The following is a 24658-nucleotide window of genomic DNA, read 5'->3' as shown; positions in this document are numbered from 1 at the left end:
ACACTACATCACTTTGTCCTTTTTTTTCTTTCAGGCGGTCTAGCTAACTGCATGTCTGTGATCCTCACCCCAGACAAGCGACGTCTGCTTGAGCCGTCCTCTGACATCCCATTCTTCAGCTTCTCTGGGCTGCTCCGGTTTTTGTTCTGTGTAGATATTATAAGAATATCCAAAGAAGAAAAGAAAGAGAGAAAAAAAATGTAAGATCAAGTTGCAATATTCTATCATTTCTTCTGTACCAACAAAAATCTATTGTATTTATCCACACATTATACACATACACCTGCACAAACAAGAGATGTGCAGTTCACATGTTTGTCAAAAGTGCAATAATTGCAACAGGAGTAATTCAGATAATTTCAAGAACATACAGCAACTGCAATTGAGAGACAAAATAAGAAGGAACATGACACTATAATGAATATGCTTTGCAGAATGACTGTAATGTGGCACGGATTTCCCAACCCCCCTTCAATTTTTTTCAGCTACATTCCCGATTAAAGCAAAGTAACTATTAAAGAAGCTAACAAAACAATAACTGGAACTATGTGAGAGAGGTACTCTTCTCTTTGTCACGATTTTAAATGAGATAGATTTGGGAAGTAATGGTCTGCTACCCATCTCAGCTGAAGGAAAAGGGGTTCAAGATATGAATAGATATGCCTGCTTGTCTCTGGCACCGGTTTTTTGGAGGGGTGATGTCGCTGTACGACAGTACCGCGACAATTCCCAGATCAATACCACTGAAAGGTCACGCATGTCTGTGCCCCAGGGCAGACTATAGATGTCAAAATCTTTCCAAACGCGTATTGCTCAGCATACTTCCATACCCATGCTCGGCTCGCCATCCTCGAAAGCTAGGCGGTGCTGGGAGGGAATGCAACTTCACACGTCTCCAAACTGAGCAATTTATAGCTGGATATCAATATTGTACTGCAGTGTAATATCATATCTAATTGAATGCATTTATTCAGCAATTTTATGACATGTCAGGTGGAGAAATATGAGCTTCACTGGGTTCTACTGGCAATAAGCGAGTCTACAGGAACAGTGTTATAAGATTACTCCATATTATAATATAAAATTCAATCTTTGGTGGAAGTATAGATTTCAATGTATGTCTGTAATATATGATACTCATCTCATCATACAGCATTAAAAGAGAAAAACCTCACAGCCAGAGTCCAGTTTTTTGACCTTTTCATTTGTGATATATCTGTTGCCATAATTTCATTTCCTTCATTCCTTAAGGCAACCTCAATTCTCAACTCTATCATTTCTTGCTCTCCTATTGATCATACATTTCCCCATCTCATTACCTCTTTGGGGAATTTTGTAGGTACATTTGAGATACATATAAAACAAATATCCCATTTGTCGTGTGACCAATATGTCTCTTCCAAGATGCCAACTTCATCTCAGCTGACTTGCAATGAATAACTCCCATACAATATTTGATTCATTCCATATCAATTTGACTGATCTATTTCATTCATTTCCTTGACTTGATCGACTATTAGTTTCTCCTTGAATTGGATTTTCTCGTATGCATGCAAATCTCCTGACAGGGATATTTTACACTGATCTCCATGTTACGTGTCTGAGGGAAGGAAACATTGAGGGACAGAGAGAGAGAGAGAGAGAGAGAGAGAGAGAGAGAGAGAGAGAGAGAAACAGACAGACAGACAGATAGACAGACAGATAGACAGACAGATAGACAGACAGATAGACAGACAGATAGACAGACAGACAGACAGAGAGACAAACAGACAGACAAACAGACAGACAGACAAACAGACAGACTGACAGACAGACACAGAGGAAGGGAGACACCACAAGATGGAGATGAGGAGAGAGAACCGAGAATGAGTGAATGTGAAGTTGAGTGTTGCTGTGGGAACTGTAGATCACATTTTTTGAGCGACAAATTAGCATTTTAAATCACCTGAGCCCCAGGGAACTTGGCAGCATCAAAGCTAGCCTTGCGCATCTACAATGTTCGTGCAAAACAGAATTCTATGACCAGATTTGAGCGAGAGCTACAAAGAAAAGGAGTCACTGAGCTTAATTTTCTGCTGACTAGAATATGCGAGTTGATAATTATTCCATCTACAATAAGGCCAACAGCTGCATGAGAAATTGTATGACTTTGGGGGGGGGGGGGGGGCATTTCACGTGGATTTGATTCTTTTATTCTAAGTCACATAAAGAGGATGGGATATAAATTGACAAGCATCATGCTACTATGTGCTTATGATTCCTTACATAATAGCTATCAATGCAGTTTCAAATCTACCTGATTAAACTAATCATTAATTCAACTAATCAATCGGCCAAGTTTAGAATCTGTCTTATCAAATCTCAGTACCTGCTCTATGTAAAGAGCCCCTGATAAACTGTTGGCCATGTGATTCATGAAAATGATGCCCAATGAACTAGATAGACAATGATTCTGACTTGGGATTCACTTGATGTGGAGACTGCCTGACAAAAGAAGGTTTCAAAGAATTGCCAAGTGACTCTAACCATGAAATAACAGACTTAATCAGCTTTAAGGTAGAGTAAACTTAACAAAAACCCTTCCAGTGTCTATAGGCAGTCTAATTGAAAAGTGGAAAAAGTGGACAAAATCTCTCCCACTAGTCCAAGGTGAGCTTTTGACAGGCAAATGTCATGCCGATTGATTTTGCTTGCCCCAGAGTGAGTTTGAAATTGCCCGGGCAAGCAAGCAGTAGGGCTTTAAGCACCCTGCTTGCTCTTGCAAATGAGGTCTTCTACCAATCTGGCTGAAATGTTTGCCATTACTTGGGCGACTGTCACAACAGCCCTCCACATTTCACTCAGAAGGAGATACTTGCAGTGGGGAAAACAACTCCAACTCGTACACATCCAGGACAGAAGAAAGGCTCTTAGTGGCGGCAATGGAAAATACATAAATCAGAATCAACAGTGCGAGGACGGGTGCTAATGGATAACCTAAGCCTTGGGAATGAGGTAAGTGAACTTAAGAGGCCACTCAAAGCCATCAGTTCTGTTTCATTTGACACTCAAGATACTATGGTAGTATTTATGACTTGCATAGTTGCAAGTTTATCCAAGGTCAAATCGATCTTCTTACTTTCGAATGTGCTCTCATATCCATCAGAGTATGACAACATAGATAAGAATTAATAAAAAAATTGAAATTATTCTAGTCCTCACATGAATCCATGCCACATTACAGTCATTCTGCAAAGCATCATTCATAATGTCATCTTACTTCTTATTTTGTCTCTTACTTGAAGTTGCTGCATGTTCCTGAAATTATATGAACTGTTGCAAATATTGCAATTTTGACAAACATGCCAACTGTGCATCTCTTGTTTGTACAGGTGTATGTGTATTATGAGTGGATTAGAATGTGTGCATCAAAATATAAAGAAGAATAACATTTATGCGCAAAATATTGAATCTGGATATTATCTCTGGAATAGATACTTTGAGAAATGTAAATGTGAAGTTGGAGTTAGTAGCACATGGACATTATAACTCTTTATTCACTTCCCCTTCCCCAGTGAAAATAAATATGACCCTTCATTGACCTTTGACCTTGGATCTCAACTCACTTCACACATCAAACATTTATTTTTATCCATCTTGTCAAACACTGTAAAAGTGGATATTTTTGCGCGACTAATTTTTCACGCTCGGCCGGGTAAGAATTCTTAAGAATTTTGAATTCTATGGAATCAAGATATCAACTACTGGAACATATGGCAAGCAAAAATATTCACGTGCTTTCATTTTCGTGCTGCGTTTGCCATGACCTACAAAAATTTCATGTTTCATTCTTCCTAGCAAATCATATTATATTTAGACAATACCATCTAAATTCAAGGTTGAAATAGATAAATCATGATGAACTTTCACCTTCACCTTACTTCGTCGCTGGTACAATTCATTTTAGATAAACATTTCTGTCTATCTTTCCTACCAAATCATACAAGTTTTATGATTGGGTAGGAAAGATAGGAAGTGATAATACAACCGGTCCTTGCTGCAACTGTGGGTGGAGCACAAGATATCTTGCCAAAAATCTCATGAACACAATCATCAACATCTATTTCACTCAGTATACCTGGGCCAGTCATAAGGAAAGTCTGTCCAAAGATTTCAATTTTTTTTTTCTTCTAACCCGTTGAGGACAGACTGATTTCACTATAACACACATTTTCCATAGACACCTGCACAAGTATTCTAAGGACTTGTCTTCAACGAGTTAAAACAATGTTAACATAATGTGGGGTAAATGTGTGGACAGTCTGAAGATGTCCATGGTACCTGTTCATTCACATGCATACAGGCATGAAAGCTGCCACTATCACAACCATCACCACCACCACCACCACCACCACTACCACCATTTTAACCACAACACCAAAACAACTGTAGAGAAAAAAAATGCCTTTGGCACATCAGCCTGAAGTAAAGGCAAAGAGAATCCCCCCCCCCCCACCCCATGAAGCACCTATGTTGATGACCATATGTACATGCGATCCTATTCAACAAAGAAAAAGAAATACTATATACATATATCTTTAAGGTTACAATGCAAACAGATCAAGGTGCCCCCCAACAAAAGAAGAACTAGAAAACAAAGACTACACACACACTCAAACACACAACACACACAAAATGAACTAAATAATGGGAAAGGGAAATGTGGGGAACGTGAAAATTGGAAAGGCATTACCAGTAATTATGAAAGCTCACCCTTGACAAGAGGTTTTCAAACGAACTGGCCAGAGACTTCTTGGCTTTCTTTAGGGACTCCAGCTTGGATCCACCTTGTCTGGCTGGGTCTGATTTCAAGGTGTCCTGTAAGGTGAGAGAGATATCAAGGTGTGGGTGTTAGTCTCTCACACAGTCTCACTTGAAACCTTTTTCTATCACACCAAACCTATATAGTGAAATTTGATCAAAATGTACAATATACATGGCTAGCTCTCTGAGATCTTCTTTGTGACTGGAGATTTTCTGTAAAGCACATTCTTGTTGGCAAAAAGCCAAATGAACAAACAAGTAAAACAAGTCTTTCTAATAGGCAAGTGCTGCTGTAATTGAGAATATTGCCTATGAGGGCAAGATATCATTAAAGCTGAGGGGCGAGGATGTGTTATGAGAGATTTTTATCATGTCTCCCTCTGTACAAATGAAATTGTAAGATCGTAACTGCTGATCTATATTTTAATAGACATGTCAGAAAAAGGAACCAGTGGGAATCAGACCTGCCATGTTGCAGTAGATGGCAGGTTTGATTTCCACTTCTTTCTTTTCCTGTCATGTTTGTTAAAATATAGACTGGATTACAAGTTTGATTCCCTCCAAGTCCTTTTTCTAACATACATGTTAAAGTATAGATCAGTAATTACGACCATACAATTTCATTTGCACAGAGGGAGACAAGTGATGAAATTCTTTCATAGCAAATTTTGCCTATGTAACCACTTGGTGAATATCATTATTAATTTGATATCAAATTCAGGCAAGATTTAAATCATGGTCAAATTGCATGACTGAAAAGGGTAATGCCTCAGAATTTACTACTGAATACATCTACAGTGCATAAGACCAGAAGATTGGAAAGCAACATCTCATGTCGGATGTTGTATATATCCACAGTGCTGTAAACATGTTAAAGGGATTGTATAGTTTTGGTTAAGACTTAACTTCAGGTTTTTATCATTTTTTGGTGAGATAGTGAGAAACCGCTTGTAAAATATGAAAGAGCATGTAATTCCATGAGGATTTCAACGTTTATTTGATGAAAATTGATTTTGAAATGGCTGAGATATCCAAAACAGAGTGATCCTAATAAAGTGTGGGACCCACATTTTATTATGATTGTTTTGTTTTACTTTGTTTTTGGATGTTACAGCTATTCCAAACGCGATTTTCATCAAATAAACATAGAATTCCTCTTAAAATGGTATGCTCTGTACTATTTTATAAGTGTTTTCTTGGTATCTCGCAAAAAAGTTAAAGCCCAATTCTCATCTCCACCAATACTGTACCATCCCTTTAATATTGCCCCAACATAAAACTGGTACTAGCTGCTGGTAGATTCAGTGGACTATATGCCACAAAAATTCTTATGTTTTCTTCAGCCTAATAGCCTTTACACATATCTACTGATGATTTAAATGTATTGGCTTAATAGAGTGAAGAATTTATATTCCTTTTTCAGTATGTATATGCTGTGGCTCGATAGCTAATGATGATAATAGTGGAAAAAAACAAACAAACAATGCTCTTATACCCAGTCTATGATTTGTAATACACAATAATTTCAAATTGTGAATGTGCTTTTGGTATAGTTGAATACAGAATGCTGTAGCACATCCAAATCTAAAGCATATCCTTAGCTCCTGACACCCTGAAAGTTTTGTGTGAAGCTTGTTCTCCGCATCCAGCAACAGCTAATGTACATGAAGTAGGATTCGGGTACCGGTACTGAAATCGCTATTCTACAGGAACAAGTTACACGAATAGCTCAGTAAGATGTCCCGAGGGGGAAAATATCCGGAGGCGTAAGCACATTCGCACTCCAGTCTCTTTGTCTCTGTGCATATGATTATACATACATGTGAATGCATGGATCAATCTAGGCAGATATCTATCCATCAATACACTGAGGCAGCATACCGTTACTTATCTACTAGTAGTCCATTCATCAACGTGTTCATGCATGTTTTATACTGCCTCCCCTCATCATTCCCTCCCCCCTCCCAATGTTATCTTGTACTTGCTGAACCGTTCTTACCTTTTCTCCACCGTGATGGCTGCTGTCACTGATGTGAATGTGTGTCTGCTGCTGCTGCTCACACACCTTCATGAGAAACATCATAGCGAGGTGGTTCTGCTCTTGCTGCGAGGCCACCTGACAGTTCTGTGGGAGGCGAGTCACATGACAAATTGTATCAAGCAATCCAATTTACCCATATACAGCACAAAATACGCCATAATACTGAATCAGAATGTCATTCCCCTCTATATTGTATTCCACAGGCCAGCAATATAAAATGATGATATTGAATGGCTTTTCTAGAGCTCTATAACTAGTGTTTATCATCAGTCCAAGCAATGGGGATTGAGGTAAACAAAGACGGACTCAGAATTTTTTCTCTTTCTTTTATTCACCTGCTCTCTCAGCAGTGGTTGGGACATGCATTTTGTTTTTCTTTACTTCTTGAATAACATACAGATTGTCTTCACTACTCATTCACATGAAGTTATAGTCATCCAAAGCAGCAGGACAGAGAAACCTTGAGAAATTATAAAAACCAACTTTCTTTTTCTTTCTTTTTAAAAAATATTTCAAGTGAGCATCCTTCATTTACCAATTACATGATCATATACTGTATGACATGCCAGATATTTCTAACATTGGGATTTACAAGAAAATATCTCCAGTGGTTGTAATTTCTATCAAGAACAAGGACAGAATAAGAAATAAGTATCCTCCCACTTCAGAAGAAAACAAAGTGAGCTTACAATTTACAGTAGCCCATTTGGATCACAATTTTGAGGATTGGATATTTTGCAAAAATCACTTGACTTATGCTAATCAGTGAGAATTTACCTAAAAATTTGCAAAAATATGTAAAATAAGTATCCTCCCACTTCAGAAGAAAACTTAGTGAGCTTACAATTTAAAGTAGCCCATATGGATCATAATTTGAGGGATGGATATTTTGCAAAAATCACTTGACTTGTGTCAAGTGGTGAAAATCATCTCAAAATTTGCAAAAACATCTGAAAATATAATAGGGCATGCACACTATTAAAGAAAGCAGGCACTGCTGAGCACTCACTTTCATCTGAAGAGTGAAGGCATTAGAGGAGGTGACCCCCAGGGATGCGATGTATTGGGTGAGGGTGTGCCACACTTGTGTCTCACTTTGACCTGCTTGAAATAATCAGGGAGATAGGGGAAAAAAAATGAGAAGAGTGGTCAGGCAATATTATCATATGACTATTCCCTTAAGGGACACAAACAGAGTTAAAGAAAGAAAAAGAGTGAGAGCAGACAGAGGGTAGAGGGGAAAGAGAAAAGAAAGAGAGAGGAAAAGGGGAAGAGAATGGGAGGGGGAGGGTGAGAGGGGAAAAAGGACAAGTCAAAGAGTCTGTATTTATAGATTTCTGTCTTTCTGTCTTTTTTTTTTCTCTCTTTAGGAGCAGCTGTTATAGGCAAGGAGTCCCAAGTGTCTCTTACTGTATCAGACAGCAAAGTGATATTCGAGTCCTGTGATTTTTCTGAAATGCATAGTTATCTTTACTTCTGAAACAAACATGTTTTGAGGTAAAGACACAAACACCTCTCTTTAAAAAAAAAAATATCTGAGGGTACATGGGGGTATGACATTATGGACAGGTGGTCTTGTTTACAACATTACCATAAGCATTTCACAAGAAATACATAGTGCCTCATAGCCCTGGGAAGTGCTGTATACAATTTCATGGGAACAAATGCAGTTTACATCTGGCAAGTGACCACTAAGCAGGAACTGTATATTGTGATAGACTCTTTTATTGTGATACAAGACTGATACGTTCAATGAGTAGACCCTATTTGTCATCTGCAGTAGATATGGACTTGGTGGTTTTCTTACTATTGTGTTTACTGTGAGTCAACGGGAATGTTAGAGGGAATACAAAATGGCAATCACAATGCAGCATCACTGCTTTGACCACCAGAATTGTCAGAATGGTCACATACAAGAAAACATACTATTTTAACATGATATATTTCGCAAAACAGGGTTACCAATGTAAGACAACATCACGATCACTGAATTCATGATCACTAAAAAAATAAGTTGTAAGCCTCTGGATATAAATCCAGGTACATAATATATATACATATATAATATATATATATATATATATATATATATATACACACACACACACACACACACACATATATATATATATATATATATATATATATATATATATATACATATATACACACACATATATATATATATATATATATATATATACATATATACACATATATATATTGCAATGAATTCATGATCATGTCATGTGGTGCAGTGGTATGCATTAAGGGCATTCTATATTTAGACATATCTAGAATAAAGTATTTGATAACCTCTTGGTTTATGAAAAACTTTGCATAAATTAGCTAACATCTTGACGCACGTGTGTATATGCTAAAGTATTCTCTTGGTCTATGAAAAAAAAATCGCATAAATTTGCTGACATCATATAGACCACATGTGGATCAGCACTGAAGTAGAGCAGAATGGCAATATTAACACCTAAACAATGTCTGTTTTCCACACCCCTAACAAATCAATGCACTGACCTGTATCATCTGTTTGTGATTTTGCCCCTTTAAATTGCCAGCAGATGAGTTAATGGCTAAAAATAAATAAATAAATAAATGGACACTCTGATGCATATGGATGCAGACTCTGATTGCTTAGAAATGGCAGTTCCCACTTGGATGTGCTAACCGCTGTAAACAAGTGCCTCTCCACATCAAATGAAGCGGGAGGTCAAGGTAAAATTAGATATACTGAGCCCGTATTGGTTACTCCACTGTGGCCGTCAAAAAACGGGGTGGGGGGGGGGGGGGGGGAGGGGAGAAAAGACAGAGAGAGAGAGAGAGGGGTGAATTAATTCCCTCCTGTTTACACTGCAGAAGATTGAACTTTAGAATACAATTATATGAAAGCACCAAACCAAAACAAACAAATGCACAGATCCATACGGACCACGGCGGGGGCAAACACACCATGCGGATCAGTCACGAGGAATGGAGTGGGGATTAAATTTTTAACGAGGTACAGAGTCGCTCATCGCTACGGCGATGAGGCGTGGGATGGAGATGGATGGGTGGTAGGCAGACACAATGGATCCTGTTAAAGAAAGATGAGGTTACTATGCCGGGAGGAGAGAATCGCGTCTGAAGACGAATGCACTGTCTTGATGAAAAGGAAACCAAACATTCCACGGAAAAGCACGAATAGAAACCTAAATATGGAAGATTGAGGCTTCCATGAAATCAAATGATTTATCACAGAAATAAAGGAAAGAGCTGTATGACTGTAACAATTTATACTAAATTTAAATTCAAGTGCTAATTTTTGTATATGTTCAAATACTTTCTCACAGACAAGTCAGTCACTTCATTTGACCACCCTGTATCTCGTTAAATGCTCATCCACCATTTTGGAACCTCTTTATCTATTTGCACTGTGACATAATGATTGCCTTTAAGTATTTCTGTATGTTATTGATTTTATTCAATTCTCAACTTCATTTCTTTTCTTCATTGTATATACTTTTCATGTTACACATTTCTGATTATATTTTACAATAGGTGTATTTATTGTCAATCTGTTTGTAAACACATGCTTTTCATCAATGTTCACAGCCTTGCTGAAAACCAGCTAACAGCTAAAAGCAGGCTCTTATCTGTGATGAAATAAAGTCAATCAATCAATCAATCAATCAAAGGGGTACAGTAGATAGACAGACAGACAGACAGAGAAACAGACAGATAGACAGACAGGGGGGGGGGGGGGAGAGAACAGGAGATTGAGTAAGGATTCTGCAAGCAAGGCCATTTGATTAATAAGAATCCTTGAGAATATGGGGCACAATACAATTGTGAAGTTATTACTATTTCATCAGCTGGCGGCCTGTCCGCTGGCTTAAAGGGAATCATCCCATAATCAATAATACCTGTGACTAAGTTCAGACAATGCTACAATATCCCCACATTGCATGCTCCATCTTTCTTCAAAGGCATCTCAGAAACAGACTCCTTGACCGAGTACTCCACCAAGTAGGCTATATTTGTAGTTTAGGTTAATGATAAGAAATCAAGCTTCATTAAACACTAACTGAAAGAAAAGAGCCAGTGAGTCTTAATGTTTAGAATAATATTTTCAATGAAATCAAGTTTCATCATTAAGTACTGACTGAAAAAAAAATTGATGGAATGAACCAATGAATTTTCCCTGCTCGCTTTCAAGCCTGTGATGTTTGAAAGTCACATTGCTTGCAGAAGTAGGACGTTTGATCTACCTTTGGTGCACTACTTATGTCATTCTTTAGATGTCCTTGTTATGAGGAGTAGAGAATCAAGTTTCATAGAATATGTTACAAAAAAAAAAGTTTCATTAAATACTGACTGTTTGGTATGAGCCTATATACAAGTTTCCCCTGCACTATTTCAAACCCGTTGCATTTGAAAGTCAGATTGCTTGCAGAATTGAGAAGTAGGATGCTTGATCAACCTTCAGTGCACTATCTATGCCATTCTGTACATGTCCTTGTTATCATGGGCAAAGAAAAGTAATGAAAATATACGCCTGGAGACAGCATTATGTGGTTTTTTGAGATACCATCAGATCCATACAAGAAAACAAAGGTAATGCTTATCTAATATTTCATAACTGCTTCAATGCAGACATCTGGTTTCATGGCTTGTTCATGCTCACAAATTTTTAGGCAATGTATGTAATATTCTGGAAACAATTTGAGAATAATATCATAAACATATCATATGCGTTCACAATTTCAGGTCCTACACGGTTTTTTCCACAATCTGACAATGGAATTTTTTAACCTCTTCTTTAAGAGTTCCCATGTTTTTTGAGAGTTTTGTGTAATATCAGTGTTAATCAGCACTTGCATTGTCAGTCATTTCATACAGGATCAAGACAGCTCTTAAAGGGATGGTATAGTTCTGATTGAGATGGGGCTTCAGGTTTCCAAATTTTTTTGTGAGATAAAGAGAAACCTTTTATGCAGGGCTGCACACTAACCCATTTTTTCTACTGGTCCGACCTGTTGGTCGAACCAGTAGGTGCCCAGTATCTCCATCTTTTGTTGGTCCATTCCTGAAAAAGTTGCTGGTCTGACAGTGATTTTTACTGGTCAGGTCAGGGACCGTCGGACCAGTGCCAACATGCAACGTTGTATCATGAAATATGAAAGAGCACACAAATGTAAGAGGAATTCTAAATTTATTTGAGGAAAATTCGCTTTAAAATGGCTGAGATATCTAGAAACGAAGAGGTCCTAATAAAGATGAGACCCATCTTTTATCAGGACCACTTTGTTTTACTTTGCTTATGCATACCTCAGCCATTTCAAAACAGATTTTTACAAGATAAACCCTGAATACCTCTTTAATAGAATCATATGCTTTTTAATATTTCATATGAAGTGGTATTTAATTATCTCGCAAAGATAAAAAATCTGAGTCCCCAATCTCAACCAAATTCATATCATCCCTTTAAAACTCTTCCATAACCAAACTCCAACTACACCTTAAACTTCCATAACAGTGAACACTGGAGGCACTATGAAAGGTGTGCCTTCGGATACATAGTCTGGTGCCCCTGTTTGTTTGGCTGACCTATAGGACAGTGTCTTTTCTTGGCAAGGAGTCTCGGAATCTGTCAGCCATGAGAGCTGAATTTACCTACGTCATCAGTCAGCTGCCTTGATGTTACACTTAAGGTCTATCACAGTGCTCTCCCCATATAATGGGATCGTACAATGCAGTATCCATCCTGGAAGCGGATATCAGTTATAACATACATTTCCACTTTGTGATGAGTCTTAATATTTCTCATATGTCACGTGCTGTACATTTCTGTCATTTTTATCAATGTGAGACTTTCAAAAGGATTTCTACAGCCATTGTTCCATTGAGCTTGATTAGAACTCTAATTTGGCAGAAAACTAAGGAAGAAACATGACATATACTACATTGCAACTACATCAAATTCACTTCAATCGCTTGTTTCAGTTTATATCATGTAAACCTCAAAAATCGTAGATGCATCTTGCTTATGAAGAGGATTTGAGGTTGCATTTTTTTTTCTCCCACAGGAGTAAAAGTTGTATTATCTGTGCCCGGTGACTGCAACTTATTCTTGTTGAACAAACTTAAATGGTTCCAGTCTGAATATGATTTCAGAAAATAAAGTTTCATTGCTTATCAAGGTAGACCTAGCTCTCAGTGGTAAACTGAAGTTCTTATTCACTTTATGTCACCAATGTAACATCTATCAAATAATATTTCCATTTCAATTTATTTTCACATTTCTTAAGACAGAACACATACACACAAATATGCAATACAGTATTCATCGCATAATCGGGCATCTGATAATCGGGATCCTCGCTTAAATGATATACGCTTCCCAGAAACATTTCCAACGCACGTTATTTTCACTGGATAATCGGGCGGGGACCTCTGATAAACGGGACAATTTTTCTTCAAGCGATCTTTGATTTTGTTAATATTTTACACAAAAAATCTACCAAAATACCACAACAATATTTCAAAGATTCCCTATCAGTTGTCGTTTACATCAAACTTACAAAGCAAGCTTCGGACTGGTGTGTTTTGACCTCCGTCCATCCAGTATACGTACATGCATAGCCACGAAAGTGCCGTGTATAAGTATCCATGCCATTGCAAAGCACATGCCTTCGCGAACATTCTTCTCCCCTACATAAGCAAAGCCATGTGCTCGCTTGCAATTCCTACTCGACTCACATCCAATAAAAAACATGCCTCGCTCATACAGCCCAGGCTGTGTGCATTGTTTAATCTCAGTCATACACTCTGAGGGCAAAGTCCATCGTTATCGCGCGCCTTCGTATCTTGTTATCTACTGTCTTTGGTTTCAACTTTCAATACAGCTGTACACTGTGATCTGTGTGTACGTCACAATCTTCCTCAGTTGTGACTGGGCAAAAGTTACGTGATTGATATGAGGGCTATGAACAGTTACTTATTCATTGAAATGGGGGAGAGAGTGGGAGGGAGAGCGTGAAAGATGAGAAGGGTTCAATGTATGTGCGAATACGTAACGTTTTATGAATCTAGACTATGAGCTGACATTGATTACGTGTACACGCGTGTTTGACAGAAGAATCGAACCCGGTTGCGATTACTCTACATCATTGCGAGAATGCAGGGAGAGCTGGATGTTCGCGCCGAGGGGTAGCGTGTTGTGTATTCATGTACATGTACAGTACGTCAGTATGCATGTGTGTGTGTGTGTGTGTGTGTGTGCACTACATGTACATGTCGTATGCCGTTAGTGTATGGTGAGTACTCATCGCGAAATCGGGCACCTCGCTTAAAGGGGCCGTGTTTGCTACTCCCAACCTGTCCCGATTATGCGATGAATACTGTAATACAAACAAATTCTTACTCTCAATCTTACTGAAAGGATGATGCTCAAATTATTTTTGGCAGAAAATATAAAGAAAGTGAAGAACATTGTTCTCACTGCTATACACCCTGTAATATTACTGCTGAAATCAGACATAAGTGTTCATGTGGATGATAGTAAGTTCTATTTTATCTTAATTTTGCTTGTAACAATGGAATGCCATTTAAATGAGTTCTACCATCAGTGGGGATGCACCAAAACTATTCATGCAACTCGCAAGAACAAGAGCAATGCAAATTTTTCTCGATTTCATCATACACTACAACATCTGTCCCCATTGCTCTGAGGAGAGGTTTTACACCATTCAAGCAGTATGTGATACAATGCTTACTTTGCTCATCTGAACCCACGGCTGCTCTCGCTTCTTGGTGACTTGACTGTACATTGCTGAGATGACTGAATGTGTTGATTGAGAAAAGTTGGCAACAAGGAGGACGTTGTGCTAATACCATCGCCCTAAATCTGGGCCCTAAATCTGGGTTCCACTGCATGCATACACAAATTCTAACCTTATCTCTGGTCCTGGTACTGTCTTAGCCTATTAAGATTGACCTCATCAACGTCTACATGTGAATGAATCTACTGCAAATTCTGCGAGATGGTATCATGATCCTTCCAAAAACACAGCCATCATTCATGTCACTCTTATAGCTTGAGAATAGCAATAGAATGACTACACCAGCTATGGACAAACACTAGCACCTCGGACAGAAATTTCACTCAACTATCCCTCCTTCGCTCCATCTCCCTCTGTCTTTCTCTACTACTAACACATGCACATTTTCATTTTCTCTATCATCTTCTCTTTTCTTTCTCTTCTTTTCTCTTTCCCTGTCATCTAATACAATTTTTATGACTAACTTCCCCCTAAATGCCTTTCTAATGCCTGTATATCTGAGTGTATGAATACACATATTGCATAAGCATGAAAATTCATTCATTACACGAGAAGTCAAGATTCACAAAAATAGAATGCATGCGAAAGTGTTTGTCTGTAGACACAATGCATTACTGTATATGCCATATATTTTGTGAGTTTAAATTTTCGCGAATCGAGACATCCCAACGATTTTGCGAGACGTTAAATTCGCGATCATGGAGTCCTGTACTGAACGGAGAAATGTATACGCGTACGTCACATTCATATCGGGATCAGAGTCAATATTTTCGAGTGTCTTTAATTTCGCAAATAGCAGCTGACTCACAAAATTCGCGAGAACCTCACGAAATATTCGGCGTATACAGTAAATGCCAGTGGCCATTCGTGAAAGTTTCATGCCGCGAAAAAGGCTGTCGGCTCCAATTCCCGAAAGTTTCATGCTGCAAATGTTTCTGGTTTTACAATACTTAGCATATGGCTACCAGAACATCACAGGTTGAAATCCTTTGCCACTGTTTAATTTAACAAAGGGCAGTCTATAATACGATCATTGCTGGTAGCCATTTGTGTCACAAAACACTAGCCAGGATCTATTATATGTCAGGCTTGCTACTTTGTTTCATAAAAGATTAGTAAAAAGACAAGAGCTTTCCCTTCTTTTAAATACATACTTTAGCTGACGTAGTTACTGCATTATGGAAAAGGAAAGCCATGTCTTCAGGAGATCAAATAAGATACTAGTGTAACAGATATAACAGAATGGCAAAGGGAATAATATTTTGCCTTCAGTGCTGGGAATATCATTTTCATTTTCATGCAGGGACTCAGAGAACATAATGCATCATTTACCAGCCAACAGTAAAAATCATCCATGAAGATTAATTACACTTAGGACCCTGAGAAGTACTTAAGTCTACATTGAATAGGAAGAAACTAAATGATTTTGCATTGGTATGCACAACAATGACCCAAGAGTATCTTTGCTACCTATTACATCTAATTGAAGGCAAAGGTCTCCATGATATTTGAGTGTCGTATTCTTTTGCGGATTGTTTGTGACTTAAGAACTTACGTACAGCCCCTGGCGTATGCTTTGATAGTCCCAGCACTTGCTTGTGAATCAGCCGGCATAAGACTCATTAATCATGCCCAAACAGACACACATATGGCAAGCATGCTGTCTTCAGGGGAGTGTGAACGTGACACGAATGCAACCAATAAGGATAGTTAACGCAGCAGACAGACAGTTACCCAGACAGACAGATCTCCACGTGTAAGGAATACTGATATTAATATTTTGCATTTAAGATTAAAGTGCTGTTGAGTTTCGAATCAATGGCATGGGATTTTGTATGCAAACAGACATATGTATAGCAATGTGTAGCATAGCTGAATTGGAGCTTCACTGTAAATTTATACATTTCCAAATACTGTATGCCATACCATTTGCAGCTACCATGGCAAAAGGTAAATTGCTTGCAGTTGATTGGTTACTGTCTGGGTTGCTATCATAACAACTGTAAATCATGTGAGCAGAAACTGTTGCAAAGTATTACAGGAAATTGAGCCTATTGGTCAGTCTTGCCTTTGCTTGGTGAAGGTCGTTAAGCAGTATTCAATTGATATTAATCCATCTTGTGATAAACAGCGCTTTCAGACACATCATGTAATTGTGTATTCATACCAGGTATGGATACAACTCATTGATATGGGACCATTCAGACACAATGCCTCCGTATTTGCTAATGGTATGGAAGCCTCAGACCTTCAGCACTGTCATGTTTCATGGGAAGCTCATGAATATGCATGATTCTCTCCCTTGTGCAGTATGAACTTGGGCGGGCTTTGCACATTGCATTATAAACATTGAATTAGATTCGTTTGGTGGTTTGCTTTAGCACTGGCATGCTCTGCAAATAAGCCCCCCCCCCCCCTTACTTACTGAGTATATGACGCATGGATATGGATTGAGCATTCAGACATGAAAAAACAAAAGATATTTATACGATGTATCAACATACGGTTATTCAGACACATGGAAATGTCCCATATCTATAAAGCATAATACATCCGTGCATTGTACGTCTTCCCTAGCTGTACCGTAACACAAAGTCTGGTCTCCCTGTGAGCACTCTGGAATGTTTGTATGCTGCTAGAATCCAGCATGTATGCATATCTCTATTTGCTGACATTTGTTTATTTTTCACACTTTCTAATGTATGCTTATGATATAATTCCTGATTTACTTGTGTACTCTGTGTTATGTTTAAATTTCTAAGAAAAATGAGAATGAAAATAAATGAATGAATAAATTAATTAATGAACGCATATCACGCCAGTTTGCAATACCTATCATTTTGCTCTAAATGGCTGGCTGAGGCTGAAGGGAGACACATTTTTTTTTTCTTCTGTAGATGTGTTGAATTCTGGTTGAGAATTTTGTAATAAATATGTCCAATAATGCTCATAACTTGACCTGCAGCTAACACATCCTTTGCTGAGATCAAGGAGGGGTAGCAACTCAAAAATTAGATGATGTAAAGTTTCTTCTTTAATTTCTTCTTCATTTCCCCTAGAATGTCAATATTAATTTCACTTAATATCATAATTTCATCTTCTGGCATTAGCTTCCATTTATGCAAACATCAATTCAATCTTTTTAATAAAATCTTTAAAAAAAGAGATCAAAAGCAAAGCAGAAACCACAGCAAAAAAAAAATAGATTTACTAGTGGCTATTACGATACATAATGGAAGTAGATGAAACTGATAGGTTTTATCTGGGATTTTAGACATATTTTCTGTTGAAGTCACACATTTTTCACAGAATGGTTGATATTCAAAGCAACATTATGGTAGAAATGAAAGTTGTGTAAAGTAATATGAATGGTTGGAAGATATCCCTGAATCAATCCAATGTCCTTCTAGCCCCAGTCTGAAATCTTGCGTGGGTTGATCCCCTTCAAGGCAGCAGAAATGAAACGAAATATCAAACCGTTATTTTTTCTCGTTTTTTTTTTTTTTCAGGCATACAATGAGTCAGGTGGTGCAATTACGAAAACACCACTGTTCAGGGTATAACCCACCTTCAACTTCCTGGCAGAGTTTGTGAAGCTGGTGCATGGGGCAGGTTTCACAGATTACGTGCAGTTTGCTGTGGTGCAGGGCTGCGTTGAATGCTTGTCTCAGTGTGTTCATAATACAATCAACCTGAAAATTAAGCAAAGTAAATCAGTAAAGTTCATTACTTGATACAAAGCACAGTTCCAACACAGACATGACAATGATGAAATATTTCAATGTAAATATTTGTAGCTTGGATCGAACTGGCTTGAAAAACAGCTTGTAGCTGAAAGGGCTATCTGTCCACATGAGCTTAGAGAACAAATAAATGAAATAAAATAAGATATGATAATGTTGATGACAACCCATTAAAGCAGTAGTAGAAGACTGTTTGTCTTTGAATCTATTTTAGGTGGCCTCTATAGCAAGGTAGCACTTAGATGCTTACAAACATGCTATCATGTGTTCAAGGGCTTTAATTAAATACCCTGCAAAGAGACTTGGCCATGAGAATAACGTCTCTTGCCTTAGGGGCACAAACACCGCAATAACAGATTTCTCTACAGTGGACATATAAGAAGACTACTATCCCACTGGCTTGTCCAAACAAAATATACTCCATTTTTAATGATCAGACATGAACATTTTCAGGTTTTAACTATGTTTTATCCAATTACAACATGTACTTTATTTCATATCTACTGTAAAAGTGGAAATTTTTGCGGTGTTGAAATTTTCGCGCATTTCGCGCATCCACAAACTAGCGCTTTATCACTTTATCAAATTACAACATGTACTTTATTTCATATCTACTGTAAAAGTGGAAATTTTTGCGGTGTTGAAATTTTCGCGCATTTCGCGCATCCACAAACTAGCGTGAAAATAAAAGCACGCGAATATATTTGCTTGCCATATGTTCCTGTGCGTGATGTCTTGATTCCACGGAATTAAAAACACGCGAAACTCTTCTCACCCGCTCTAGCGCGAAAAATTAGTCGCGCGAAAATATCCACTTATACAGTATTATGTTTATTACACACACTCTCTCTCTGTCTGTAAATTTATCATCTCTATCTATCTATCTATCTCTATCTATCTATCTATCTATCTATCTATCTATCTATCTATCTATCTATCTATCTATCTGTCTATTAAGAAATTGCAATGATTGATCCAATTACATTGATGCTCTCCTGGCATTTGCTTTTGCCACTTAAATAAGTTTCCACTTGCAAATATCATTTGTTCATATCATTACATTATGCTTGTAAATATGATTGCTACAGTTTCGTTATTAGAAAGACACACAAAGCTTCTTTTTTTTTGTTATCAATATATTAAAACCAAAACCATGCTGACAGTCCATTGAATAAAATGCAAGTATGTCTACATCATTGCCTTTGGAACTGAGATTCACAAGTTGTGAGAAATTTAAACTTAGATAGGATCTATGACCCCCTTGATGGGAAAGATCACATTTAGAGAGGAGCTGGAAACAGTGGCACAAGTTGAATACAAATACAGCATTGGTTTGATGTGAACTAATTTGATTAGTTTATGCTGGATTGAAGACTGAAAGACTGTATGGGAATTGAAATGTAATGGGGGGGGGGGGGGTAGATGGGGTAGTATTCTTACAATCCAAACATGTAACATTTCCATGCAGTTGGGCGGACGTGTAACCTTTAGAAGCGGTGCACAGAACTTTGCATGCCAATGCACGAATACCAGTATCTAATTTCTACCAAGTGTGGCATTTAAAAGGAATCATCAATCAAAAGGCAGATGAGTGGAAATGATAGGAGATAATGAATGCAAAATGTCATTTGATACATGTCTAATGGCTTTCTTGATCACTGCCATAGGCTAACCCTGTACAGATCTCTCTGTTTTTTATCTTTTTTTTTTTGTTGCTTCTTTCTACATCATCCCATCATGGATCTGACAGCTAAAGATATGTCCTCCTGTTTTTAATTTTCTGTACCTTTGAAGAAATGGAAAAAAGCCCCAAGAATGTTTACTAGATACAATATTTAAGTCCCTCGCTGTGCTTAACTGAGACCTGTTCACATTCACACTCATATCACTGATGCTGGGACATCAGAACAGCAGCTGCTGTCTATGAATGTCATCCATCTTGTAGGTGTTGGGAGTTTTAATGAATTTCAAAAATTATTCTGTGACCACTGGAATGAACAATTTGATGTCATCTCATAACCTTGAAAGGAAGGCCTATTTTTTTCCCCTAATAAGTCACACTAAGAAGTGTTGGGGGATTACATATCAAATTATCATCAATTTTAATTTTATCATTTAGAATTATCAATTCCATCAAAATTAAACATATCTCCCCTCCAAAAAAAAAAGAAGAAAAAGTTAGTTATGAATCAGTCAGGCTTTCTTTATTAAAGTAAATATAGGAAACTTCTCTTGTGTACTGATATTTACATGAATCAGTCATTGTCCTGAATGTAATATTGTAATAGCAATCTTCTCAGAATATTAAAGAGATCTCTTGGAATCATCTATCTTACTGAAGTGAATATGATGGAGGAGATAGCTTAGAAGTCTTCTTTGGAGCAAGAGAAAGGATGTAGAAACTGTGGATGATTGAGAATACAAACTAGCAAATATTTCAGACTTCAATCATCAATTTGAGGCATATAACCAGCCACTGGAGAGAAACGATAACAGCAGGGTGACGCCATTTGACATCCTAGAAAATACGACGTCTGATAGATGCTTGCAATGAAGCTCTCTTTGGGGGTAGCTAAGGGGATAAAGTGTCACTAGAATGATTTCCGATCATTTCCCCTGAGGAGCAGTGTATCCCTACCATGCTATATACCCAGTGAGCCCTAAAGTATCAAGCATGGCATTGCAGCCTTTTATTTGAGAAGCACAGGGTACCATCAAGCCATAAATAGATAGTCTGGGTAGCCTTGCAAAGAGCTGCCAAGTACTTCCTGGACGTCTTTTCCATGAAACTATTAAAGCATTGTTTACATTGTGAGTGGACAGATTTAGGAAAGCCTTTCCCCTCCCCCTCGAAAATAAAATGACAACAAAACAGCAATCGTGTCTGAGCGAGCTTATGTACAAATGCTCCTGGTTCTTGTCTTTCCTCTTGCGCTTCTTACTTTAAAGTGATATGTCATCTGTCATCATTTAAAGGGACGGTATAGTTTTGGTTTAGATGGGCATTCAGCTTTTAACTTTTTGCAAGACAATTATAAACCTCTTATGAAATATTAAAGAGCATAAAATCAAAAAAGAAAATCAACGTTTATTTGATGAAATCAATTTTGGAATGGCTGAGATATTAAAAAAAACCAAAGCAAAACAGAGTGATCATAATTAAAGGCGAGTCCCAATTTTTTTATTATCAGGATCGCTTCATTGCAAAAACAATTTTTATCAAATAAACTTTGAATTCCTCTTAAAATTGTATGCTCATTCATATTACATAAGAGGTTTCTCATTATCTCACAAAAAAGGTGGAAACCTGAAGCCCCATCTCAACCAAAACTCTATCATCTCTTTAAGCCACCTCCAGTATTTTCTACAGAGCTGCAGAGGAAATAGAGATATCTCATATGAGTCTTGTCTGTGCATTTATATGTTTGTGTGCGCATTTGTGTGTGTGTGTGTGTGTGTGTGTGTGTGTGTGTGTGTGAGTATTAAATTTTGCATTACATTACGCAAATGCAAAGATGCATGATGCAATGTACATTATGAATGCTATGATACATCATCGGTATACGTATACTCTCGCCAAAAATAAAAGAGTAGGAAGGACAGGCTTCCACATGTTCATGACTTTTACGCAGCATGCAAAATTAACAACAGAATATGGAACGTAGAGGAAATGCCCTAGACAGAATCAATATCTATGGGGGATGGGGAGGGAAGGGTAGAGAAGGGGAAGAGAATCCTAAAAACCAGTCGCTTAAAACTGGTTCATTGTAAGTTGAAGGACCGAGTGAACATACAACATTGACATCCCTTGCCCGAGTTCATATTCCACAACACGGGCAGTCGCCAATCAATGTTTAGATCATGCACTGTAAAGTGTGCAGCAGCATGTGTATCTCCGCTTTCAATATTGTTTTGTTTTGCATTGTTTTCTCAACATCCTTGTTTGCAATGTCTAGTTTCCTTACTACTCTTGTAGTAGTCAGCTTGCTTCCTGTGGTACACTGCATACCCAAGACACATGTGCATTAAAGATTGACTACTTTTTCTTTTTCTTTTTTAATTGTCTGTCTGCTTGTGGTCTGGGAATTTCATTTGTGTTTTGTTTGTTTGTTTGTTTGTTAGTTTTTAGTATTCCAAACCTTTTTTCTATGTTTGGCAGTTCACACACTAATTATATTACCTGTCCTGTCTTCATTAATACAAATACTGTAATTTTCTTAGAATGTGCATCAACTTGGTACATCATTACTGTATATATTGCAAGTACCTTTAAAACATATGCTGATAGGTTTTACATTTTTTCTCTCTCCATCCTACATGAAGATTTGTAACTGCTCTGTGCTTAAACACCCTGCAACCTATCGGATGGGGTTTTTCTCTCACTAGGCCTCTCATGGAATAGATATCAAAATGACCTCAATGCATTGCAGACAAATATTTGAAAATCAGAAACCACATAATACAAATTCAAATGTCCTTGTGAAAATTACTATGTAATGCCAAACACAGTGAGGAGTGAATGGAAATTATAATTTCTTCTCTGCAGAGTGAGTGAGATGATATATACAATATCACTTCTTTATTGTGGAGTGAGAGAAAGATATATACGATATCATTTCTTTACTGTGGAGTGAGAGAAAGATATTTACAATATCATTTCTTTATTGTAGAGTGAGAGAAAGATATTTACAATATCATTTCTTTACTGTGGAGTGAGAGAAAGATATTTACAATATCATTTCTTTATTGTAGAGTGAGAGAAAGATATTTACAATATAATTTCTTTACAGTGAAGAGAGAGGAGATATATTATACAATATCATTTCTTTACTGTGGAGTGAGAGAAAGATATAGTATGAAATATGATTTCTTCTCTGCAGACTGTCATTGGCCTCCAGCTCCCTTCACCGCTCCTTTACTTACCACTGATTCGCTTTGGCACTTGAAGACATAGCACATGTAATTGAGGCTGGCGGACTTCTCCCGGCAAATGAAGCCAAAGTACTCTGGCTGCTTGATGCCCTGCAGGGGGAGGGGAGGGAGAGATGGAAAGGAAGGAAGAGTTTAGGAGAGATGAAGACCAGATGATGGGATCCAAACATCTCATTAACATTTGTTCATCCAACATGCTGAAATCATAACCCTTTGAAATACTATCAAAACATAGGGCCTACTGTCTACTGAAGATGGGACCCCTACACTTGAATTTCATTAGTTCATCCAGTGAGTTGAAATCATATAACCCTATTAAACTTAAATATGTAATTCAAAAGTACCAAACAGGCTGCCTTATTTACATGCTGCCTTCTGGCAGGTATATCACGCACATGCATCATATTTTACACAAGTTCCTGGTTCTCCGCACACTGCATAGAAAATGTTAAAGATACTTTCCTTCCGTCAGCAATCTCACCTTACATACTGACACCACAATCCAAATAATAGTCAATATACATGCAACAAGGGAAAACAAACAAACAAACAAACTCATTAAACATACGCCCAAACAGCTGATACATGTTGCTTTCTTTACAGTAAACCGCAATTTTCCTGTCATAGCTATGCACAGCTAGACAGTTATGAACATGTGCATCATTTACATATGCACTCTATGCACTGGAGCATAGGTGGCTTGAGCCCTACTTAACACAATTTTTTGGGGCACTTCATTTTGCATCCCAATGCCAATTAAGTCCTAAAGCAGTAGATAATATGCACATACATGACAAAGTGGTGTCTAGCCACGGTCGAGGCAACTGTATAATGTATTTACATTTACATAATATGAAAAACAGGTATACAGGCTGGTAACCAGGCTACTATGAGTAATACTGTTAGCTTCTTTTTTTTTCTCTTCCTCTTTCTATATCAGGTTGGTTCGGAAGATAAATCTTTTGATGATATAGTTCTGAGAAGTGATCATCGAGCAAACATAGGTTATGTTGACACAGTTATACATTTGATTGGGACTCTGACTGCAGACTGATTACACTGCCAGTGAACATACGAGATAATTACAATGTCGCACAAACACTAAAATGTACAAAATCATTCAGCTGCCGGGGAATTGAAAGGTCCTGTTCACCTTTGGGAGCAGTGATTTAAAAAATGTTCAAGATATCACTTTTGATGCATATGTGTAGGTCAGTTGTATCACAAAACATCCTACAATATAAAATTTTTGCAATAAAGCCTAAAATAAAAGGAGATATATCACTACTTTTCTCATTAAACCA

General features: G+C 37.6%; 1 protein-coding gene across 1 annotated transcript in view; it reads right to left on the bottom strand.

Annotated features, from left to right (window-relative positions):
• The window catches only part of LOC139730335 (TBC1 domain family member 1-like), a 102112-nt gene that overhangs the window by 14570 nt on the left and 62884 nt on the right, over positions 1–24658 (bottom strand). The window contains exons 3-8 of the mRNA XM_071641202.1: positions 23346–23444; positions 18248–18371; positions 7854–7945; positions 6803–6928; positions 4753–4857; positions 69–146 (exon numbers count right to left, since the gene is read on the bottom strand). Coding sequence (XP_071497303.1) covers positions 69–146; positions 4753–4857; positions 6803–6928; positions 7854–7945; positions 18248–18371; positions 23346–23444 — 624 coding nt within the window. The remainder of the gene's footprint in view (positions 1–68; positions 147–4752; positions 4858–6802; positions 6929–7853; positions 7946–18247; positions 18372–23345; positions 23445–24658) is intronic.

Source organism: Diadema antillarum, unplaced genomic scaffold (genome assembly GCF_040938485.1).
Source record: "Diadema antillarum isolate AM-2024a unplaced genomic scaffold, OU_Dant_1.0 seq00000301_RagTag, whole genome shotgun sequence".
NCBI lineage: Eukaryota > Metazoa > Echinodermata > Echinoidea > Diadematoida > Diadematidae > Diadema > Diadema antillarum.
The sequence above is the reverse complement of the archived record's forward strand: the minus strand, read 5'-3'. Positions and strand labels throughout refer to the sequence as shown.